General features: G+C 40.1%; 1 protein-coding gene across 3 annotated transcripts in view; it reads left to right on the top strand.

Annotated features, from left to right (window-relative positions):
• The window catches only part of TESK2 (testis associated actin remodelling kinase 2), a 79,566-nt gene that overhangs the window by 44,824 nt on the left and 13,767 nt on the right, over positions 1 to 20,975 (top strand). For 2 of the 3 annotated variants that reach the window (XM_068952968.1, XM_009680940.2), the window contains exons 5-7: positions 8,432 to 8,578; positions 18,715 to 18,797; positions 20,797 to 20,872. In XM_068952968.1, coding sequence (XP_068809069.1) covers positions 8,432 to 8,578; positions 18,715 to 18,797; positions 20,797 to 20,872 — 306 coding nt within the window. The remainder of the gene's footprint in view (positions 1 to 8,431; positions 8,579 to 18,714; positions 18,798 to 20,796; positions 20,873 to 20,975) is intronic. The other variant, XM_068952969.1, reaches the window with a different exon arrangement.

Here is a 20,975-nt window from a genome sequence, read left to right as displayed (position 1 = left end):
CACTTTTAACTCCAGCTCCTGCATTTCTTCTGCTTTTGCTTCCTGATATCCTGGAAATATGTCTAGATCAATAGGACTATTAGAAGTCCTGTTGCATCTAAGGAGATGCAAGTTTCATAACTGTTAAGATATGGGGAAAGAGAGAGGAGGGGAACTGAATGCTGCCTTAAGGATGATGCTCAGACTTGGTCTTTTGCCTGGGATTTTTCCATATATACTTTCCAGTAACTTCTGTTTGTTTGTAATGCTTTCTCTTCCCTCTTCCTCCTCCCTGACCCCAGGAAACATACACTTGAATTAACAAGTGTTTTGTAGTTTCACTTCCTTCATTTAATTTCAGTTATCAGCCATCCAAACAATTCAGAAACTGAGCTGTACTAGAAAATTCCTTTGATGTTTGCTTTTGCACAACGCTATTAATAGAGGATCGCGCTGCGTTTTATAATTGTCAATAGAGTATTTGAGCATCCTCAAATGTAAATGGTCATTAGGGCACAGCTGAAGAGTTCAGGCTTCGAAAAACTCTGAGGAGCTACTCAAAAACTGTACTCGTTGTACAGAATTTGAGCAAACTTTGTACTAGGAGAGATCCTTATGTGCTACAGCTCTTGCACTGAGTAGATCCTTATACCTGTTTTACAGATTTAAAGAAAGTGAAGCAAACAAGTTATTTATATGGAATCTTGCAGGCCTCTAATCTGTGGGTCACTACTGCTGGTATCTTTGTGGGGAAAGCAAGAAAAAGTTTGTTTAAGAGACCCCTTGCTAGGGGCTACAGCTTGCTTCTAGGCAGAACTTTGAGTGTATAGTTTGTGTTCAAAATGCTGTCGTTACAGATAGAGCCATCTGCTCCTAACAGAAGTTTTATTGTAGAGAGAGCCTGTTTCTCCTGCCTGTACCAGCAACAGAGTACTTTGTCTCTTCTGTGCGCGTGTGATAATTATGTCATTGTTAGTTTGCAATATCAGAGATTTTTATTTGCTCCGTAGCTTAAACTGGGCTCTGGTTAGAATCCGAAGTTTTGTGACTTCGGATTAGAAATGTAGCTTTTGTTAGGACTTTTTTGCTTTCTGTTTTTTCTGCTAATATAATTACAGGAAAGCAGTTATCAAGGTCACTCTGCACAGATATACTTGGGAGTGTTTTCCGGTTCCAACAAAATAAACTTATTTCTTGAAGTATTTCAAACCTGGGTATGAATAGGTGAATGTCCATAAAGCTTATTTCATAGATACAGGTTGCAATCGTGTTGTTGCTGTGTGCCTCCAGCTGAAGTCTTATTTACAGTAATATATTTCTAGGTTTTAGGCAAGTAAATGAACATTAAATTTTGATTGAATGGAATGATAGGAAAGGGATAAATTCAGCTTGCTAACCCTAAGAGCTGTTGATGTAGAGAATTAAAGGAAAACAAATCTTGCCCTTTTCTTTTTCCATGCCTGCACTTAATGTTTGGAATGCGACAAAGGGTTGTCGTTACAACTCCTTCCTGAATAGTGCATGTTAATTTTTGTTTGCCCTTGTAAATTAAACTGTACCTATGCATGCCTTTTTCAAGGAAGGAGACAGTGAATCAAACAATGCTGCAATTGACTTGGTAGAAGAAATGAAGATAGATCTCTGGCTTTTGGTCCGGACTGAGTTCTGATGACTAACCATGCTGCTGTGATTGCATCAGGATTTTTGGCCTATCTTCTATGAATAGCTGAAACTTTCAAAATAAGATCATTTTAATCCTCTTATAGTTAATACTTTTAAAGGAAAAAAAATTTTTTTATTACAACATCAAAATGTTTGTATTGATTTGAAAGCAGAAGAGACATTTACTTTAGCTTACATAGTTTTTTTTTTTTTCCCCTTCAATTTTCAACAGTCTAGAAGCAGGGAAAAAACAAGTGGCCTTGAGAGGTAGATTTTGGCTTTTTTCCCCTGTTCTTTTAATCAGGCTGTTTTTATTAGCCACTCGAGCTCTGGTCTCTCGTGAAAAAGTTTGAGCTTTGTCCTGAAATGTGCTTGCTTAATCTGCGTGTTCTTGGCTGTTTCAGTACTTGTGGTTTTCTCCTTGGCAACATCGGTTCACCTCCTGTCCAAAAATGTACTTGTACAGCCCAAACCAAGATTCCAGCTTGTTCTGTTTTAATATTTAATTTATTTTGTTTGGTGCCGTCTGTGTGTTAGGTGTTTAATAGAAATGGAAGGTTACTACTCGGAGGTACTAGGTGGTTTTGCAGATTTCTAAATTGTGTATTTCTGAACAAGCAGAGGTCTGTGAGCTAACTTTAGAAACAAATTTAATCAAGTAGTCAAGCTCAGTGTATCAGTTTGTAGTGCCTGTTACTGTAGTTTTGGACATACTGATTCTGTCTTACTTTTCCAGTTCAGTACAGTTGAAGGTAATGAAAACGGCTAGGGAAACTAGGAAATTTCCAGTCCTACCACTATAGCTAATTATGCCTGTTGTGGCAGAAGAGTACATTGGCTTGTTGTCTTGCAGCCAGAAGCCTCCAAAATAGTCATTTAGAGACTGCTGAGTGTGACAGATGTCTATTTAAACGTAAGAGAGTTGAAGACTGGGTTGTGTCCTCTCGAAATGAGGTGTTAAAACTTCTTTCTTTATTTAGTTCTGCAGAAAGCTGAGTGTGTGAAAAGATCTCAGTGTTCTTTTATTAGGCACGAGAGTTATCTTTTTACTTCCAGCGTTAGAAATGATACAAGTGTGCAAGCTCTCTGCCTTTTGACACTGCCAAAGGTTTGCTTCAGTGCATTCGTTGCTGATGTCTGTACTGTTGTTATTTTGCTTGCCAGGTCTCCCTTTAGAGTCAAACTACATAGTCTGGCTTTTGTTTTGACATCTCGCTCTCTGTTTCTCTCCACTGGAGCTAACAGTCATGCATTCTAGTTTCTCTTTCCTCTTGGTCCTCTGTCTGGTTTCTTCATTCAGCTACGCCAATTCATTCATCCTTTGCTTTCTCAAAATGTTTGTCTTACAGTGTTCCAGCTCCCTAGAGCTCTGACTCTTTGCTTATTGCTTTTGATCTATCATCTTAAATGTACTCTCAAACACCTACTTTTCTTAACCACTTAATGCATTGCTTTTGGCCACGTTTGGGCTACCAAATAGGGGAATCTTCTCGTGTTGTTTTTGTTGTTGCTGCTGTTTAATGGGAAGCAGTAACATTTCAAGCTAGGATAAAGGATAGTAGGTCAACTTTTCTTTTCTTTTCTTTCTTTCTTTTTTTTTTTTTTTTTTGCTTTCCTGTGCAGCATTTGGCACATTATTTATTTTAGACCTACGTATTGAAGTAACATTGGTTTTCCAAACAGCATTGTAAGCTTTTCACAATTCCTTTTTGTCTCCTCCTCAGACTTGGTGATATTTGGAGTCATTATGTTTCTGAATGCAAACTGCTGGAATCATATGATTCTGCTGTACCTTCTCCCTAAAAGCTTCTGGTTCATTTATTAGTGTGTTCAGGCCTTTATTCAGAATTTTGAAGGCTAAAAACTGCAAGTTGAAGTTCTGTATTAGTCTCTCGAAATTAAATATGTAAGTTACATATAAGTACCATTATGGGCAGAACCTCATTCCGTTTTTCTTGTGTTTGGGTCTGATAATGTGACTTAACGTGCCCTGCAAGGAAGCTGCTTTCTACCTAGTATAACATAGCATATTTTCCCATGCCACATCTGTTGTGTGGGAAAGGGTTATGCTCCTGCTTTAAGCATTTTTGTAGCATAAAGCTATAATATCAGAAGCCTGTCTGAGAGTCTCTGATCTAGAGAGCATTTATGCCTGGCTGAGCTTCTGGGTAAGTTGTCCTTCCAAGAGGCTGCTCGCCTCTTTCCTCGTAAGGTTTGGGAGACCTTCAAAAAGAGGTGTAACAAATAGGATTTTACTGAACTTTCAGTCTAGCAACAAAAGCATAAGTTGCTCTTACCATGAATAAATTTATATGGAAACAATATTTTTGTGAGCTAAAATGACAGGGTCTTTTAAGCCAATGCTCAATTTGCTGTGTTGTGTCATAGTAAATGCAAAAGTAAACAACCGAAAACAGTTACTTTTAGATGCTGGCAACCAGATAAACTGCTTATTCATCTTCTGTTACATGACAAAAAAGTAGCGGTAGGAATAATGGGTAGCTGTTTCACTGCAACCTAATGATACAGGATTTGAAAAGTTCTGAACATTGCTCCATTTAGCTGCAAGGTCTCTTTATGAAATCCAGTGTCCTTTGCTCTCATTCTTGTAGTCTGATCAGATCTCTCCTCTACTTGCTTGTGCACTTACGTAATATCTGTTGTTGTTGTACTCTAATAACTCTTTGAGAAGGTGCGTGTGCTGTAACGTTGCAGTTTTTGTCTGAAAACACCAGCCCTGAAATGTTTCAGGGGCAAAAATAAAATCTAGTATTCTGTTAGGGAAAAAGGTGCTCTTATCCCTTGGGATATTCTTAGTCCACAGAGCTCATTTTTGCTATTAGCAGGGTAAACAAAGTATTGAGAACAAATATTTTTCTTTCAGTTGCACTGGCAAATAGGAAATAACATCTGTAATTTTGTGTTTACACCAAAAAGGCATTGTTAAAGGGCTCTGAAAAAATAGGCCATTGGGCTGGCTGTTTTGCATTATCAGCCTGAATGACCAGAAGAATTGGATGACTTATGTGACACTGAGGGAACACTGAACTCTGCATGGTATTTGCCTTAAAAATTAAGGACTCTCCATGCAAATATTACCTGCTGGCCTGCTGAAATCTGAGGTCCTCTAGAACCTTCAAGGTGCCTGTAGGAAAATCTTAGTCTCTTTGTTCTCCTGATGATTTACCTGCTGTGCTTTGTAGAACTCCACTAGAAACTAGAGCCAAAACCAAAAACTCCCATATCTAATAAATTAGGTCTGAACACTTGCCAGGTGACAGATTCTGCTAGGAGGCCTTGTGGGTTTTGTCTGTGTGCTAGAGTCAGGTTTGATTGTTACTCTTGCAGCTCATATTAGCCTACGAGATTTCTCTTGGGACAGGAGGGGTTGGAGGCATGCTGCATCTTACGTGTGTGTGTGTGTGTGTGTGTGTGTGTGTGTGTGTGTGTGTGTGGCGGTTGTTTTTTGCCCAGCCCATGCTAGAATCCAGTCCTTGCAGTTAATATGGATGAGCTTCCCTGCAAATTAATTTGACTGGAAGGGTGCTTAAAAAATAGATATATTAGATGCATCTAACTAGTGTGAGAAATGAATCAAATCAGTAGGCTGCTTTATTGAAAAGGAAAGCATGAGCATACTCAAAATAGCAGCTAACTACTGTTGTCACATTTCAGTATGTATTTCGATACCCTTACAGGTTGCTTGTTGTTTTTAATTAGCGTTTCTGGAGCAATTACCATTGTTTTATGGCCTGAAGCAAAATCTTAAAGCAGCTTAGCGATTCCCTTCCCCCTTGCATTCTCTTGCCCATTCATTCAAGTGTGGTAGTGCTACGTGTAGGGTCTGTTGCCCTGTCAGAAAGATGAAATGGTCTGAGATAACTGACCAATTTCACTTTGCAGTTGGGTTTAGGTGCTAGGTGCTTCTATTCCTTCTGTTACGGGTTGTCAATACTGCTCTGGTTTGAACAAAATTGGACGAGCAGTACTGCTTACGCTGTTGCAGGAATGTTGGGAACGTATATGAAGTTCATTAGATGTTTCTTACCGTTCTCTCTTAAGCATGCTAGCATCTTCTGATTAAATAAGCAAATGATACTGAGCAATGTTTTTTTTCTTGAGCTCTGTATAAGGTCATCTAGCTCCCTTAGGGGTTCAAACAAAAGCAATGAGAAGGAAAGATCAAAGCTGGAAAAGCTCAAAGCAGCATGGTTGCCAGCATTGAGTGAGGTTGGCTGCGGCTCTTGTCTAGCTGCCCTTGAAAACCTCCAAGGATGGAGATTGCATAGCCTCCGAGTAACCTGTTCCAGAACTGCTCCACTCTCCTGATACACAAACACCTTGTTCTAGATCTGTGGCTTAAACACTAAAATGCTTAGGAGTGCTATACACCAAAACGCTGCAGTTTGAGGAGGGGATTGACTGGTTGCTTATGCTGGAAACTAGAAATTACAGGTTGGTTTATCTAGTTTGTTTAATCTTATTTACCTTGATTTTTGGCAAGAGGCTATTAGCCGTTTTATTTTGTGAAATGATATGTGCTAAGCACAAGTAGTTAGACTGAGTAGTTAGACTCTCTTGACTTAACACAGAAGAAATAAGTTTGATATAAAATTACACTATTAAAAAACAGGACACTGCCTTTTAAAACGTCGGTCAAATTACGCGGTCAAATTACTCTCTAGAGTTCAAGAGCTTTCCTTGTCTACATGTAAAATACAAGTACTTTTTGCCTGTTTCGTTTAGAAGTGGCCAGTACAATGAGGAAGCGTTCTTTTTCTATGCCTTATTTTGAAATCCTTTCCTGTATACCATTGCACTCTTTCTCCTGCTGTTATAATGTCTAATGCAAAAGATATGAAAGAGTGTCTTTAAGTGGTCACAAGAATTTGAAATTGATAAATATTGGAGCGTTTCACAGACCCAGACTCCTTGTAAGAGATTGCCTCATCTGCTATGAGAAGGTGGTTGATACTGGCTTTCAAGGTGACCCAGACTGGAGGTAATTGTGAGTCCTCTTTGAAGAACACTTGAGTACAAGGGAGTAGCCCTTCATCTCACCCTTTGCCTTGATTGTTGCTCAAGTACAAAAGGCAGACGGACAGCACACCGTGATCAGGCCAAAGGTTCATGTATAAAAGGAGAAAAGCAAATGCTGAGGGAGGGAATGCTTTGTGCACACTGTCTCCATGTGCTGCACGTGTACTTGCCGGCTGGTCCAGCAGGGCAATGAAAATGGTTGACCAAGCTTCTGCAAGGGAGGAGAGAGAGAGATCACATCCTGGACTACCAGTAAAATGTTCTGCTGTGCCTGGGCTTGGATGAACCCAGTTCCCAGGGGATGTACAGTGTAGCCGAGGGAAGTTGTAGAGCCCCCTGCTGCTTTGTGGTGCCCCCTCTTGGCAAGCTTTGTGAGAGTTAAAATTTTGTGCGTAATCTACCCAAAAGGCTTAACTCTGTTAACTAGCTGTAAAACTTGCATATCTACTGAAAAAAATTTTCAGAATTGGCAGGTGAGCTCAGAAAGAGACAGGATCTGACTATAAGGAGGAAGCTGTCTTTGTAGACCTTGCAGGAGGTGAACCCTGGCCCCCAGCCTACCTGCAGAGGCTGGTTTATGTGCACCCTTTCCTGACTAGCATGGTCTGAGGAGACTGGCTACATCCACACTGCATGGCATGTGGCTCACCTCTCCCTTGTACCCCTGAGACACAAAACCCTACAAGATACAACTGAGTTCAAAGCTTCTGAAATAACAATAACCACGTTTACAGTTTTTATCTTAACATGTTTTGTCCTGGTGAATGACACAGGAAAGCACGCAGCCTCTTGAGAGAGTGTCAGAGGACTGTCTGGTGCAGAGGGTCAAAGTTGGTGCAGCCTGCCTCAGTCTTACCTACTTGGACCAGCCTTGGGAGCAAATTGTCCTGTCTACCTCAGCCAGGTTTCCCTTCTGGAGCAGGCTAGTTTTTTGCATTGTGGCTGATGAGGTGACGGGCTGGGAGAGAAATAAGAAGCTACTCAAACACAACGTAGTTACTGTTGTGATCTATATACAAAGAGTAAGTCGAACGTTGTTGTAATGATTTTTTTGAGAAGCAGTGGAGCTGCCATGTCTTAACCCTGGGTTGTATTACTTCAGATCGTTTGGTTGCTGCTTTTTTTCATTGTCTCTTGTAGCTGTTTCTTAATCTTACGTTTAATGTAAGCTACTTCTCAAGAGGGCTACCATTTGATGGAGCGGGTGTAGTACTGAACACGGGGGAAACAGATTGCTAACTGGGACTTCTAGATACAGTAAGGAACAAGAGTAACTTACAATACTATGCTGTAATATTTTTCTTTGATGCTTTGATAATTTAGGAAATTGATATCTGGGGACTTGATCAGGCTCCATGACCTAGGCCTGGATACTCAGCCTTCTCTTTGACTTCTTATTGTGCCTGAGAGCCTGCTTTTCATCCTTTTTCCCCTTGTTTTCTCTGCCCTGAAATGAGAGGGCGATACTGTATTGTATCGTTTATGGAGCATCTGTCACCATAGTATTTGAATACCATAGTTAATACAGTGGTGGCTATCGTATGCATCTTTAACAAGAATGCATTGGGAGAGGTGGGGAAGGGACACGTTTTCAGCCTCCCTTGATCTGCAAATATCCCCCCACGCTACCGTTAAGAAAAAAAATTTTTTTTAATGTGTAACTGAGGTGAGGACTCTTGTGTCACAATGAATTTTATGTTCCTGATAGTAAGTTAAAAATTTAATTACAAATGTTGTTTTGTCTTTTCAGTACATCAACTGTGGTAACCTGGAACAGCTATTAGACAGTAACCAGCATCTGCCCTGGACAGTGAGGGTGAAATTGGCATATGACATTGCTATGGGAATCAGTTATCTTCACTATAAAGGCATTTTCCACCGGGACCTTACATCCAAGGTACCATTCATAGAATGAAGGGAACTATTGAATGGAGGTACTCTAATTGCTTGTTTGGTTCTTCCCCCTTCTTCTATCAGATAAGTGGTGTTATATCAAACGTGATCTCGGGCATTGTGAGGAAAAAAAAAAAAAACTGAAATACAGTGTATAGAATTGAAACTTTCCTCAGAACGTGTTGAGTAGTTTGTGTAGAAGCTGAAGAAATAACTATTCTGAAGGGAGGTAATTTCTTAAGTGAGTTCAGATTAGGGTTTCTCAGAAGGCAGCTGCAGAGTTTTTAGTTCTGAATTATGGTTGATTAATGTATTTAAAACCCTGGGTAATTAAGCATAGCAATCTAACGTTTGGAACAGGACAATCATATAAAGATCCTGAGTTGAGGAGATTATTATAAACACACTTTAGAATGTCCTTGCTGTTTTGTTTCCCTACATATTTCACAAATATTACTCAATAGGAAGAATGGCCTTTCATTACTAATTCAGAGTTAAGTGTTGTCCACAGTCTAGTTTTGTATTTCTTTACTTCATAAAGTCAGTAAGACCAAACCAGTTTACTTAAAATTTTTGGTGCTCTTAGAAGGGTTGGAAAGAGGAAAAGTTGGATAGGAAAGAAGGAAAATCTATATGGAGACTGGTGGAAGGGACTCTTGTACAGAAAGGGGGAGAACTGTTTAAGAAGAAATAGGGTCTCTAACCTGGTTTAGGATTCCTGTTCTTGAACAGCTTAATTCAGCTATGTATTTTTTGTATCAGGCAAGTTGTCTGTATCATTTGTGAACTGATAAGCTATCCTCTGGAATGATGTTTCAGTGTTAGAATTTTCCATGGACATAGGTTTGTCTGAACTGCTTTAGTGACTGCTTATGTAGATTTAGTTGACTGAAGCAGTTAACGGATTCACACTCAGTTAGAAATATTGGCATGTGAGCACCGAGCTCTGTGAACAAATTACCCTAGTATTCACACTATATCTTGCCATCCATCACAACATGTGACAAGGGCTTTGCTGTCCTGCCTATCTCCTGCTGTCTTTACTTGAGCTCATGAGCTAGTTTAAGCTCATTCAGGACCTGCAACATGGAAGCCTCCCAAAACTGTTCTTGTTAATCACTTAGTCACTTCAGGCAAAACCTTCAGAAAAACTTGCCTTAGCCGAAGAGGAACTATTTTTTAAGATTTAAAAAAATAGTTTTAAAAAATAAAAACTCAACTCAATACGTTGGCAAATGTGGACGACTTCTAGTCTTTCATCCAGTTTTAGTCAAGTAATTCTTCTGCTAATTTTCCCCCCTGCAATATCAATTTAATAGCCTTCTGCAATGCATGCTATAAGCTATCTCAGTGTCACGTTAAACAAATGAAGGACATGCATTTAGCCTAGAAAGAGAGTATTTAACTAGTAGGTAAAAGAAATGTGTCAGGGAAGCATAAAACATTTTCTTGGAGGTCCTTTCAAATGAAAAGTACTGAGTTCTGCAGGTAAGAATATCAATTTTGTGAAAAATGCCCAGACTTGGAGTCATGTCAGTTTGACATGATGTGCTCAAAAAGCATTATTTCAGTCACCTTGGAGTATGCGGATAAGAGATGCGTAAAAGTAACTGAAAATATAACTTAACATTCCCCCTTTTTTCCATTCATGATAAATTTTAGTGCATTCAAAAGACTAGGGAAGCACAGTTAGCACAAGGAACCCAAGTAACTCAGGAGAACTCTGTGCTTGACGTGTTTATCATGTACTGTGGTGGCTAGTCATATGAAAATCTATTTCCTGAGTCCTCTGTGAATGCCTTTGTTCAGAGCTTTTGTGTAATTTTATGCCATTCTTGGGAAGTGCCCTATCAGTGCTTCAATGTTATCTTTTGTTGAATGGTCTAAGTCATCGTTTAGAAAACGGGCCTGCTGGGAGGAGTATATGGCTTTAGTGCAACAGCAAACTCATCCATGACCATGGGAAGTAGTAAGGATATTTAAAATAATAATTAAAAAAACAACTATGAGTTATGTTTGGATTGCTCTTAGCACTGAAGGTAGTAAAGGTAAAGTTTATTTGTGGGTCACATTGGAAGCTGCCAGGGTGAGTTTGACATGTCAGCTGTGTTCTGAGTAGCTGGCTGTACTTAATAATTTACAGTTCCTTGATTTTTGAGGTGTTGTATGCAGTCAGTACTTCTCTGTTTTGTTCTTTGGAGGTGAACTGGATGAAACCTTAAATGCCCAGGTATTTGTGAATTTTAATAGTATGTTATTATATTGGTGAAATATACTTTAAATTGAAATCTGCTGTTGGGCAAATGACTCTTCTTTTGTGCAAACGTTTGCCCTACTAGCTGGCTAACTTTTAAAGAAGTCACTTTGTTCCAGATAGTCCACTGCAAAATATCCCTCTAATATGAATTTCTCTGTAAAAATTATTCTAGGTGGATTTGGTCCTCCTTTCTGCCTGCGTCTGGCAAACCTGCAACTCCTGTAGCTTCCTGTAGCAGATGGCATTGTGGATGCTGGAAGTTTGGTTTATCAGTTATGGCAGCAAAATTGTCTTGCTCTGACAATACCGTTGTATGTGCCCATGTACTGGTTGCATAAAGACTGAAAGAAGAGAAAGGTGTCGTGGCAATCCCTCCTCCCCTGCCAAAAGAAATAATTCTAGGATTGAGAAATAAGTATTTTTAACAATTAGCATATGGCAGGATAATGCCTCTTCCTGAATGTACCGTGTAGAGGGTAGCAAAACTGTGTTGATACTGCAGAGGGCCAGAGGGAAGAAGGGTATGGAGGAGCAGATGTAGGTCCATATACTCAACGTGGCAGCCCACAGGGGATGCCAAGCCTGACATGCCAGTTGTGCCCTAACTGCTGCCCTTTTGTCAGAGAGTGGGAGTGTTTGTTAAAGGAGAGCGTACTGCCCAGAGAGCCGATGTTTTCCCATGTTGTGAGCCGCTCAGCCCTTGGGCTCGGAGGTTTGGCTGCTGTAGCTGATCAGGTTGATCTGCCCTGATCAAAAGCAACAGCCTAAGTTGAACTGGTCAGAAGTTAAGAGTGATCAGAGTAGCTGTTTTCAGCCTGTACATGGCAGGTGCGTAGACGGGGTGACTTGTACATTTTGTAAGCCAAAACGATGTCCTCACTTTTGACTTCTCAAAAAGAGATTGATGTAGAGCCTAAACACAGCCATAGATTGGATGTGAGGACCAGGCTCCTTGGCTCATTCCCTGTCCTCGTTGCTCTCGCTGCAAGCCCTGTGAATGGTATTTTTGCTGGGCTTATTATAAGGTGTGCAAAGGAGGATTTGGGTCTTAGGATCAAGAGGCTTTTCTTCATGTTTCAGTGATTCTGAAGTAGGTCAGGTTATGAATTTTAACTCTGACAGCCTTAGTCAGGGAAGATGCAGCTATTAAAACAGAAATCATGCAAAATGTTGGGGGTGTTTGAATAGGAGACAGTATCCTATGATAAAGTTTTTCTTAATCTGGCTTGTTTTTGCAACACTCTGTCTGTTGTTACCTGTAACTTAAATATTGTGTTTGGGAAGGCAGAGGAATAACTTGTCCAGCCTACAAAAAGAATATAAGAAAATCCTTTGGTACCTCACCCCTCAAAATAAGTATCACTACTACGCAGAGTTCCTTCATGCCTCATTTTCTGCACTGTGTTCAAACCCTGCTCTGGAAGCACTGCTAATTTCCTTGGGAACCTACAGCAGTGACTGCTGTAGTATCAGTGAATTTATTGTTACAATATCTCTCAGATGAAGATGATCAAACTCTGTTTTACTAGAACAGATTAAAACCAAGAATATCAGTGAATATTAAGTTTGAGTTTTAAGACTCTGCTTGGAATATTTGGCATTTTACACGTGTTTTTAAGTTCAAAGCAACATGCTCACTGACCTCAGGGGCAGTTAGAAGTGTACTGCACTTAAAAAATAGTCAAGCTTGACCCCTAGAGGCAGAGAGAGCACAAGATGAGCGAGCATCTCTGAAAGGTTTTGTTAAACTAGCTTCCTTGTCACAGATCCTCCTGTGATGCTGATGGAAGGGCAGAGCCCAGATCCTGGGGCACCACTGCAGCTATCTTAACCACAAGGCTGAAGACCTTTATCTCAAACAGTCGTTCCTTTTCATCACCTTCTTGTTTCTGTGGCAAGAGTGGCTGGAGTCCTGAAAATAGCGGTACTAGTGTTTTATGCATGGCCCTGGTTCACTGTCAGCCTATTCCCTTGAATGCACTGAAACGCATGGGTGCCCAGTGGAAAATTGGCTATGTAATCGTGTAATTAAAGACTTTACCTTAAAGCATATGCTTAAGGGGTAGAAAATAAATTCTCAGAAAGTTTTACATCCCCTCTTTTGAGTGCAGTATTCATTTTTTGACGTAGGCTATTTTGTGTGCAACTTCCTATCTATTTAGAAAAACAAACTGGGAAAAAAACAGTGGCATTATGCTGTTCATTTGCAGGATTAGAACCTTGAGATTGCAGAGGTATTTGCTGCTTTAATTAATTCTGTAACTAATACATGAAGTATTGCTAATTAGTATTTAGTGCTACTATCAGTAGTTAGTATTACTAATACACGTAGCTTGTTTTTGCTATGGAGCAGCGATAGGAAGAAGAACAAGAGAGACTCCTTGGCAGTGAGAAGGGAACATCCACTAGGAGCCTGCCTCTTCTTCCAAGGCTGATCATATCCAGTCTGTGTCTATCCAGTCCTTTCTGCTTGCCTGCAGTGCCAGCTGCCATTTGGGCTTTTCATCCTTGTTCCAGGGCTTTTCCTCTTCTTTTGGCTCCAAGTTTCTACCCCCAGCCTTCTTGTTCAATCTCCTTGCCCAGTTGACTGCTGTTACTCTCTTCTTGTTGCTCCCACAGATGCTTTATCCAAGCTCGCTCTCTCCGTTCCTGTCTCCAGTGTGCTTAGCCATTTCTAGCTGTCCTTCTGTTCTGCTGCTCCAAGTTCTGTTCTCCCTGCCCCTGCTTTGCTCTGCAGTTCTCGTGTCTAAATAACAGTGTGTGCGTGTTGTTTGTTTGTTCGCTTCCCCGCTGCCCCCATCCTTTTCTCCGAGGTCTTGGGCCCTGCCAACCCCTACCTTGGGCTCCTACTGCCTCTGTCCTGGTGGCGAGTTACCTTGCTCCCTCGTTCAAATTCTCCTCCCAACAGATGTCCTGTCCCAGTCTACTTTTTGGAGGGTTATTAAAAAGTGCATCTTACACAAAGGCCTTGTCATATTTCAAGTTGAGAACGTGTCAAAACTGAGTATAAAACCATAGGGTAATTTTTTTTGAGGATTTTACTTTTCATTTTTTCAAAACTTGCATGTAACACAGATCAAATATCCTTTTTCTAGGTTTGTTCTCCAGAGCAGCTGAATTGTATTAGCTGAAACCAAAAACAAAACAAAACCCAGTATTAAAAAACAAAACAAAACAAATACCTTTCTGTTTGACAGAATTACATGCAGTTGAAAATAAGGCTTTATAATCAATAGTAGATGGCGAGCAATCTTAGGGAACATTGTAAGCTCCGCTGATGATAAAATCTGTGGAAAAAATTGTAATCTCGAGGCCTGTGTGTGTGTTTATATTCCTGTCAACATGTGCTTTCACTTCACAGTAAATGTGTAATGGCTCACGCCTCTGTCTTTGAGGGATGCGTTGTCTCTGTTACCATGGGACGGACATCCATGTACGCAGTTACTGTAGACTGATGTGACATCAATTCACTGCCTTTGGGCTTGAAGTAAAATACCCTTACTTCTTACCCTGTGTACTGTTTGCTTGTTTAAAGCAAAATAAAACCCAAGCAATGGACAGAACTTTTGTCTGATGGGTCTTGTACTTGCTGCTGCTGTTGTAAGGTCCCTTTGTGCTAGAGTAAGCTCTCGCCTGGATATTTTGCGCTGCAGGGGAGAGCTTGCACTGAAAAAAATAGCTATTGCAGATGATTAGTCTATCGATAGTCACATTAGTAAACTCTTACTGGTAATTGCGACCCAAATGGAGCTTGTCCCTTAAACATACTGGTTTTGGTTTTTCAAAAAATCTATCTAGTATTGCAAACTTCCTGTTGTACAACCAAGTGTCAATGGTATTTCTGTGAGGGGACAGCACTTTAAAAAGAGCTGATACATCCCAATTGGTCTTTAAGTATTTGAGTTCAGTAACAGTCATTAGAGAGTTGCAAATGAGACTGCAGTAGCATTCTTGTGTTTTCTGGTGTGTGATAAAATCTCTGAGGAGTTTCGTTTCTAGGTCATACTGAAAAATAAAACGATGGGGTTTCTTCATCTAAGCAACTTATTTTCAACTCTGAAACTCTTGAGTCTATTTTCGTCTTTGTTTATGTAAAAGGGAGAGTAGAATATTGCATTTGTCTTAGTGGGATTATGCTGTGCAAAGCAGATGTTAAGCTCCTGTAACACACAAAGGGGGCTTTATGTTCTTTCACATCTGTCTCTGTATAAACAGCTATGTTAACTCTTTAGGGCTCATGTACAGAGCTCCTTGCTTTTTATCATGAGACTGTCTCAGGAAGGACTGATGAGTCCCCGTTTAGGAAAAAAACCTGAGGGACCCAACTGTAGTCAAATATGGTTCTCTCTGACGGTATGGACTTCTAAAGGAAACGACGTGTCTCCTTGTGTAGAGGTCCAACAAGAAAGCTTGGAAACTTCTTGTCTTGCTGCGTTGCAGCCTATACAAACAGTGCAATAGTAAGTTGGACGAATGTTCTTAAAGCCCACGTTGTAAAGCTGCTCGGCACTTCATCTCACAGGCTATTCTTGAAGCTTTCCTTTGCACTAGAGAGGGATTTGAACTCTTAGTTTCTGTGCCAAATTCCAGTAATGAAACTTCTTCATACCAAAATGATACACATATTTCTTTTTTTAGAAACTGAGCAGTATTGCTTTATCGGTAGTAACAGCACAGTGCGGTCTATTGTACTCTTTTTTACTAAAATACCATCTCTAGCTGAAGTTTAAAAGCTCTTTTCAACCTTTTAGTCTCTAATGAAGCTTTGCCTCTTTTTGATCCTGATTTATATTGGTAATAGAATGTGAGTGCATAGAAATGTCTTTCATCGAGTGCACATGAACTAGCAGTTACCTCTTACTGTGGGCTGTGTAAGTAGCCTTTTCATGATTTGCATCTTAAATCTGGTAACTAAACTGTGTGCTGTGTATTTGGTGCACTGTTGCATAAAGGCTCTACCGGGGTGGGAAGCCGATGGAGGAGGAGTGTGGTGGTGCTTCGTATAGTCCCCCTCAGCACAGAATGAAGCATCGCTGTCTGCCAAACTTTGTCTTGAGTGAACAGTATAGGCTTGAAAGGTGACATCTAATGACGCTAGTATCAGTGGAAAGGCTTTACTTCTGATTGCAGTAAGACTAGCCTTCCAGCTTTTTGGTGTTCCAGGAAATTGGTACTTAGCTATGTAAGTTTGCACCAGTCGAATTAAATCAGTTTAGTCTTACTACAGAGAGCGTTTGTAGTGACGCTGGCATTTTGGCTAAGACTTGTGCATGTCACCTGCTCACAGCTGATTTAAGTGTAAACAAGATAGTCATCCTTGTACTGGAATACTTAGACTGTCATGAATTTAAATTCACGCTCAGTACCTCCTTCATATGTAGACAGAAGTCAGACTTCACTAATAAAAGAGAATAGTTTTGCTTTCTTCTTTATGTCATTTAATTTTGTGCAGCCCATCACAGCAGAACAGTTGATCAATGCTCTATAGCAGAAACGTAGCCCTAAGCTTCTCCCATTGCCTTGCCATGGTGCGCCAGGTCCCGGGGAGCTGATGGAGCTGGCGGACACGGGGGGTGTCGTTTCTGTCTGGTTTCCCAGCAGGCTTGCTCCAAAGGGGAGCCTAGCTTCACTGCCAGCAGTGTGTGCAGGCACAGCTCCTCCCGCTCATGCGGGAAGGGGCTCGGGGCTGTCAGGAAGCACTGCCTCGCAACTAGATTGGATGCTGCATTGGTTTAATTTATGAATTTTCTAGGAATAATCTACCCGTATAACAGTTCCGTGCTGCACCTGAGAGCTGAGATTGCCTGGGGCTGGGAGGGGGGAAGGTTGTTCATCTTCAGTCGGTAATGTGTTTCTGTCAAATGGGATGTGATTGTATAATGTTAAGAAGGTGAAGAAGAATTTGCTGTCATGTTTATCTTAAGCCTTCTTTCTGTATTAAAGCAGTCCTGTAAGTTACTGCATATCTTAGGCTCAGGAGAAAAGTTTATGTGGACTTTTAGTTTCAGTGAAAACAGTTCTTGATCTGAAGGCAAATGTTCCCCTGCGACATTTGCAAAACAAGGGTTGTTAGAGAATAACCCCAATGCACAAAAGCCAGAAGGTAAAATAAAATGAACTACTGCAGTCTTGCTACTCAAGCTGAACAAAATGTAAATAGTCAAAGTTAATGCAAGAAGGAAATCTAGGTTCTAAAAATAGTTCGATGAATCATATAACTTTAACTACTGAAAAATCAATGGTAGAAAATAATCTGAAATTTTGCTGCATAAACTAGTATGTCGGCATTCTTATTCACTGTGAAATCTCTGATGTCCTTATGTATTTGTTTCTGTGTGGAACACAATGAAATTCCACCTCTCTGAATCATTTTAGTAAGATTTTCAGCAGTGGTTTATCCTGCTTGGATATAAGTCCATCTTACAGTGAGCAAATGTTTAAACAGAGGCGAGCTGAATGAATGTGCTCTTTGATAAAAGATAACAAAAGCCCCTAGCTGAGAAGCTTACTGCTCTTTGGGCGAGCATGGTCGATTTAACTTTGTACGCGTTTATGAATCCCCAAACTAGCTGTGCTTATTGTACTTGAGTCACGCTAAATAAAGAGAACTTTGCACCTCAGGAGCCGGGGATGCGTTTTCTTTACATGATCGCAAGAACGGCTCACGTAACCTTTTAATTGGCAGGAAGAAAATTTACTTTTTGGCCTGGGCCACGCATGTTTGAATATGTAAAAACAGTGATGACTTGAACTTGATCTTCTAGCCAAGGAACCTGACTTTTCTTAGTAGTTGCATTAGACAAACAAGCTAATACTCTGGGGTCAGTGCGGGGCTTTGGTACGTCCAAGCACAATACAGCTAGAAAGCGTGTTTCCGGCTGTTTAGCTAATTGATGGAGGGTACCACTTGGTAGTTGTCGGTGTGGTTTTGCTGCCTGCCACTATTGTACTGGCTGCAGAAAGATACAGAGCAAAGCATGTGGTAGAGGAATGAATTCTCTCTTCCCTACCCATTGCAGGACAGAAGAACCTAGGGAAGTCAGCCACCAATTCACTCGGTGAGAAGCGAAAACATGCAGTACTGGAATGGTCAAAGCATGTTTCTCAGGGTTGAAAATAAATAAACAAAACTAAATTAATAAAACCTTGCATGTGATATGACCCTGCCAGATCTAAATCATCTGAATGTGTCCTTAAATCGCCCTCCCTCCTGACACTGGGGTGGGGTGGAGGGCATTTAAAAGGAAAAGATGGACAGATCTTTCCTGTTAGCTGTTTTGCTTAAATCATGTTTTATGATGTGCTGTAGAGTAAAGAATGTGATTTGAGACTTAAAAAATACATTTAGAGTTCCCACATCTTGTATTTTCTAATGGTAATCTATTGCAGAGCGGTGAGTCTCTTTTATTTTTAAGTAGTTAATTTAGCAAAGCATACAAAGGCATTTCGAGTCTGCTCTGATCATGTATTCTGTTCAGGTCCAGGCAAACTATAAAGAGAAATTTCAAGGAGTCATAGTGAACAGCATGTATTGCATATTTTAACAGTAAGGCGGTTAAATCATCGTTAATTCTTGCTAGAACCTAGCTGGATACGAGCTGCCTGTGGCTGCCTGCTGTCTCAGCAAGTTTTTAAGTGGATTATTAACCGAATGTAAGGCTGTTTGCAGCATCTGTAAGTTTGACAGGCATGTGATTGTGCAGGGGCAGGGGGAAAGGGTGGTTGCTTTCCGACTAAAAGCGTCTCATAGATGGATGTCTTCAAACAATATATTGTAATCTTGTTCCAGATTTAAAATAAATAAAACAAGCGGTATAGGGGTTTCATGCCCAGACAATAGTTCTTCTGTTTTTGTTTCTGTTTTTTTTTTTCCCCTTTTCCAGAACTGCTTAATAAAACATGATGAGAACGGATACTCGGCGATAGTGGGAGACTTTGGTTTGGCAGAGAAAATTCCTGATCACAGGTATGCGGACTAATCAAAATACAGAGAGAGTTGCACTGCCATTGCAGATGAGAAGCTGTAGTTAGCTGAATCCCTCAGGCCACTGTTGCATTCTGATACTCAATTTGCAAAAAGCATCCTCAGTCTTCAGTCTATAGAGCTGTGGGCTGAATGACCAAAGTGTTCCAGCTTTAATTATGGTGTATTTCAATAGATTTAGTGGTGACATTTGTTCTTTAAAAATGCTCCAGTGCTTAGAGGATTCACTCAAGCTTTTCAATAGATGGTGTTTGAGATTTGTATGAAGAACTGTCCAGTTCCGGATTAGGATGATTTTATAATAAATATCCTCTTCCTTGATTGAAAATGCTTTTAACTAGCCCCTTCCTATTTTCATAAACAATATTTAGTGACATTCCAGTATTTTTCTCTTTAACTTCTGGGTTAGTTGTTAAGATCCAGGTTTGTAACCAAGAGGTATTAAAAATACTGTCTAAAAGTAGCTCACCATTTTGCTTTTCATGGGGTGAAATTGTGATCTTAGCTCATTTGAGGAATGCGCAGGTGATTGTCACAAGCCACTGTTACAACTGGAAATGATCCCTTTTGTCCTCCCTCCATTGTGGAAATCAAAGACAAGGATTTCATTGTTGGCTCATCTGTGCACCGACTTGTGTATTTCAGAATATTCTGGCTGTGAAATGTGCTGTCAAATTTTCTTCAGTGTGTGCTTCTACTTAAAATAAATAAAAGCCTCCTAATTGTTATGGCTGCAAAGAAAACAGTAAAATCTGTTTTTAAATTGCACGTCTCCCAAAACTGTAGCTTGGGAGGTGTGAAAGCTTGCATTTATACTAATGAAAAATTGACCCAAAAGCTTAAGAAAGCAAACATTTTAATTTCCAAGTTACTGATAAGTTCAGTAGGAACTGCCAATGTTTGTCTTGGATAGCGCTGTGAAAACTTTGCCCTTTCAGGTGATGAAAGCTTCAGCTATATTAATACAAAGCCATCATAAAATCAGGAAGACAGCAGTGTGTTCTTAGTACCCGGTTTTGAGATGTCCTGAAAACTGAGAATGTAATAATAGTTCAAGTAAAGGTAGCTTGATACCACAATAAATAACATAATGCAATTGTTAGAGTAGCCACCATTTTGGTTTGATATAGCCTCACCTCCATTTTCAAATGCTGTCATGTTGTTTCTGGTTTGCTGGCTAGTGAACCACTGTATTTGAGGCCTTCAGCAGTCTTGTCTTAGAGGTATTCATTCCTTCAAGGTCAGCTGGGGGACAAGCCTGATGCCTCTCTTAAGACTGACGTTTTCAGCCATATGGGAACATTGTAGATTTTTCAAATCAGCTGCATTCTAATTACTTTTCATTTTTCTCTATTAAAGGATTCATCTGATCAGTTTTTTTTTAAAGAAACAATTGTGTAAACTTTTCAAAGTGCTATGATTTTATCATATGTGCTTCAGACTAGACTAGGTTCTTTCTGTGTAATAAACAGAATTTTTTTTAAATCTTGGCATGAAAATCGAGACTTATTCCCAAGAGCAGGCTATACTGAATACTTTCAGAGCTGCTCATAGATATACATGTGTGGATACCTGCATGTGCTGCTGCATTAATGAAGAATCTGACATCTACCCAGAAATTGATCTTCATGTGAAGGAGCCTACTTTGCAAAAAGTTCAGAAACCAGGCCTGGGGCCTTGCAAAAAAACAAAACAAAACAAAAAAACCCTAGGGACTTAGAAACTGGAAATACAATAATCTATTTGAAGAAATAAAAGAATGTTCCAGTGACTCCAGTTGGAAACCATTGTAAGGTACAGTATGTTGTGGAACCCACTTGTATAGACTTTCCTCTGCTGAAAGCTTCTGCAGATTCTTGGGAGTTATGGAAAGTGGACACCAGCTGAATCGGAGCATTTCTCTAATGGTTCTTTTCTCTCTCTCTCCACACATATGCATATACATATATATATATATACATATATATATATGTGTGTATAGTGAGAAGTTACCAGTGGTGGGCTCACCCTTCTGGATGGCACCGGAAGTTCTCAGAGATGAACCTTACAATGAAAAGGTGGGTACATACATGCAAGTGGACTTTAGTTGTCAGATGTTTCTCTTTAGTACCCATATACAAGATTCAGGATTGTCGTAACTTAAAAATTGTCACCGCTTTC

This window comes from Struthio camelus, chromosome 8, assembly GCF_040807025.1.
Source record: "Struthio camelus isolate bStrCam1 chromosome 8, bStrCam1.hap1, whole genome shotgun sequence".
Classification (NCBI taxonomy): domain Eukaryota; kingdom Metazoa; phylum Chordata; class Aves; order Struthioniformes; family Struthionidae; genus Struthio; species Struthio camelus.
The sequence above is the reverse complement of the archived record's forward strand: the minus strand, read 5'-3'. Positions and strand labels throughout refer to the sequence as shown.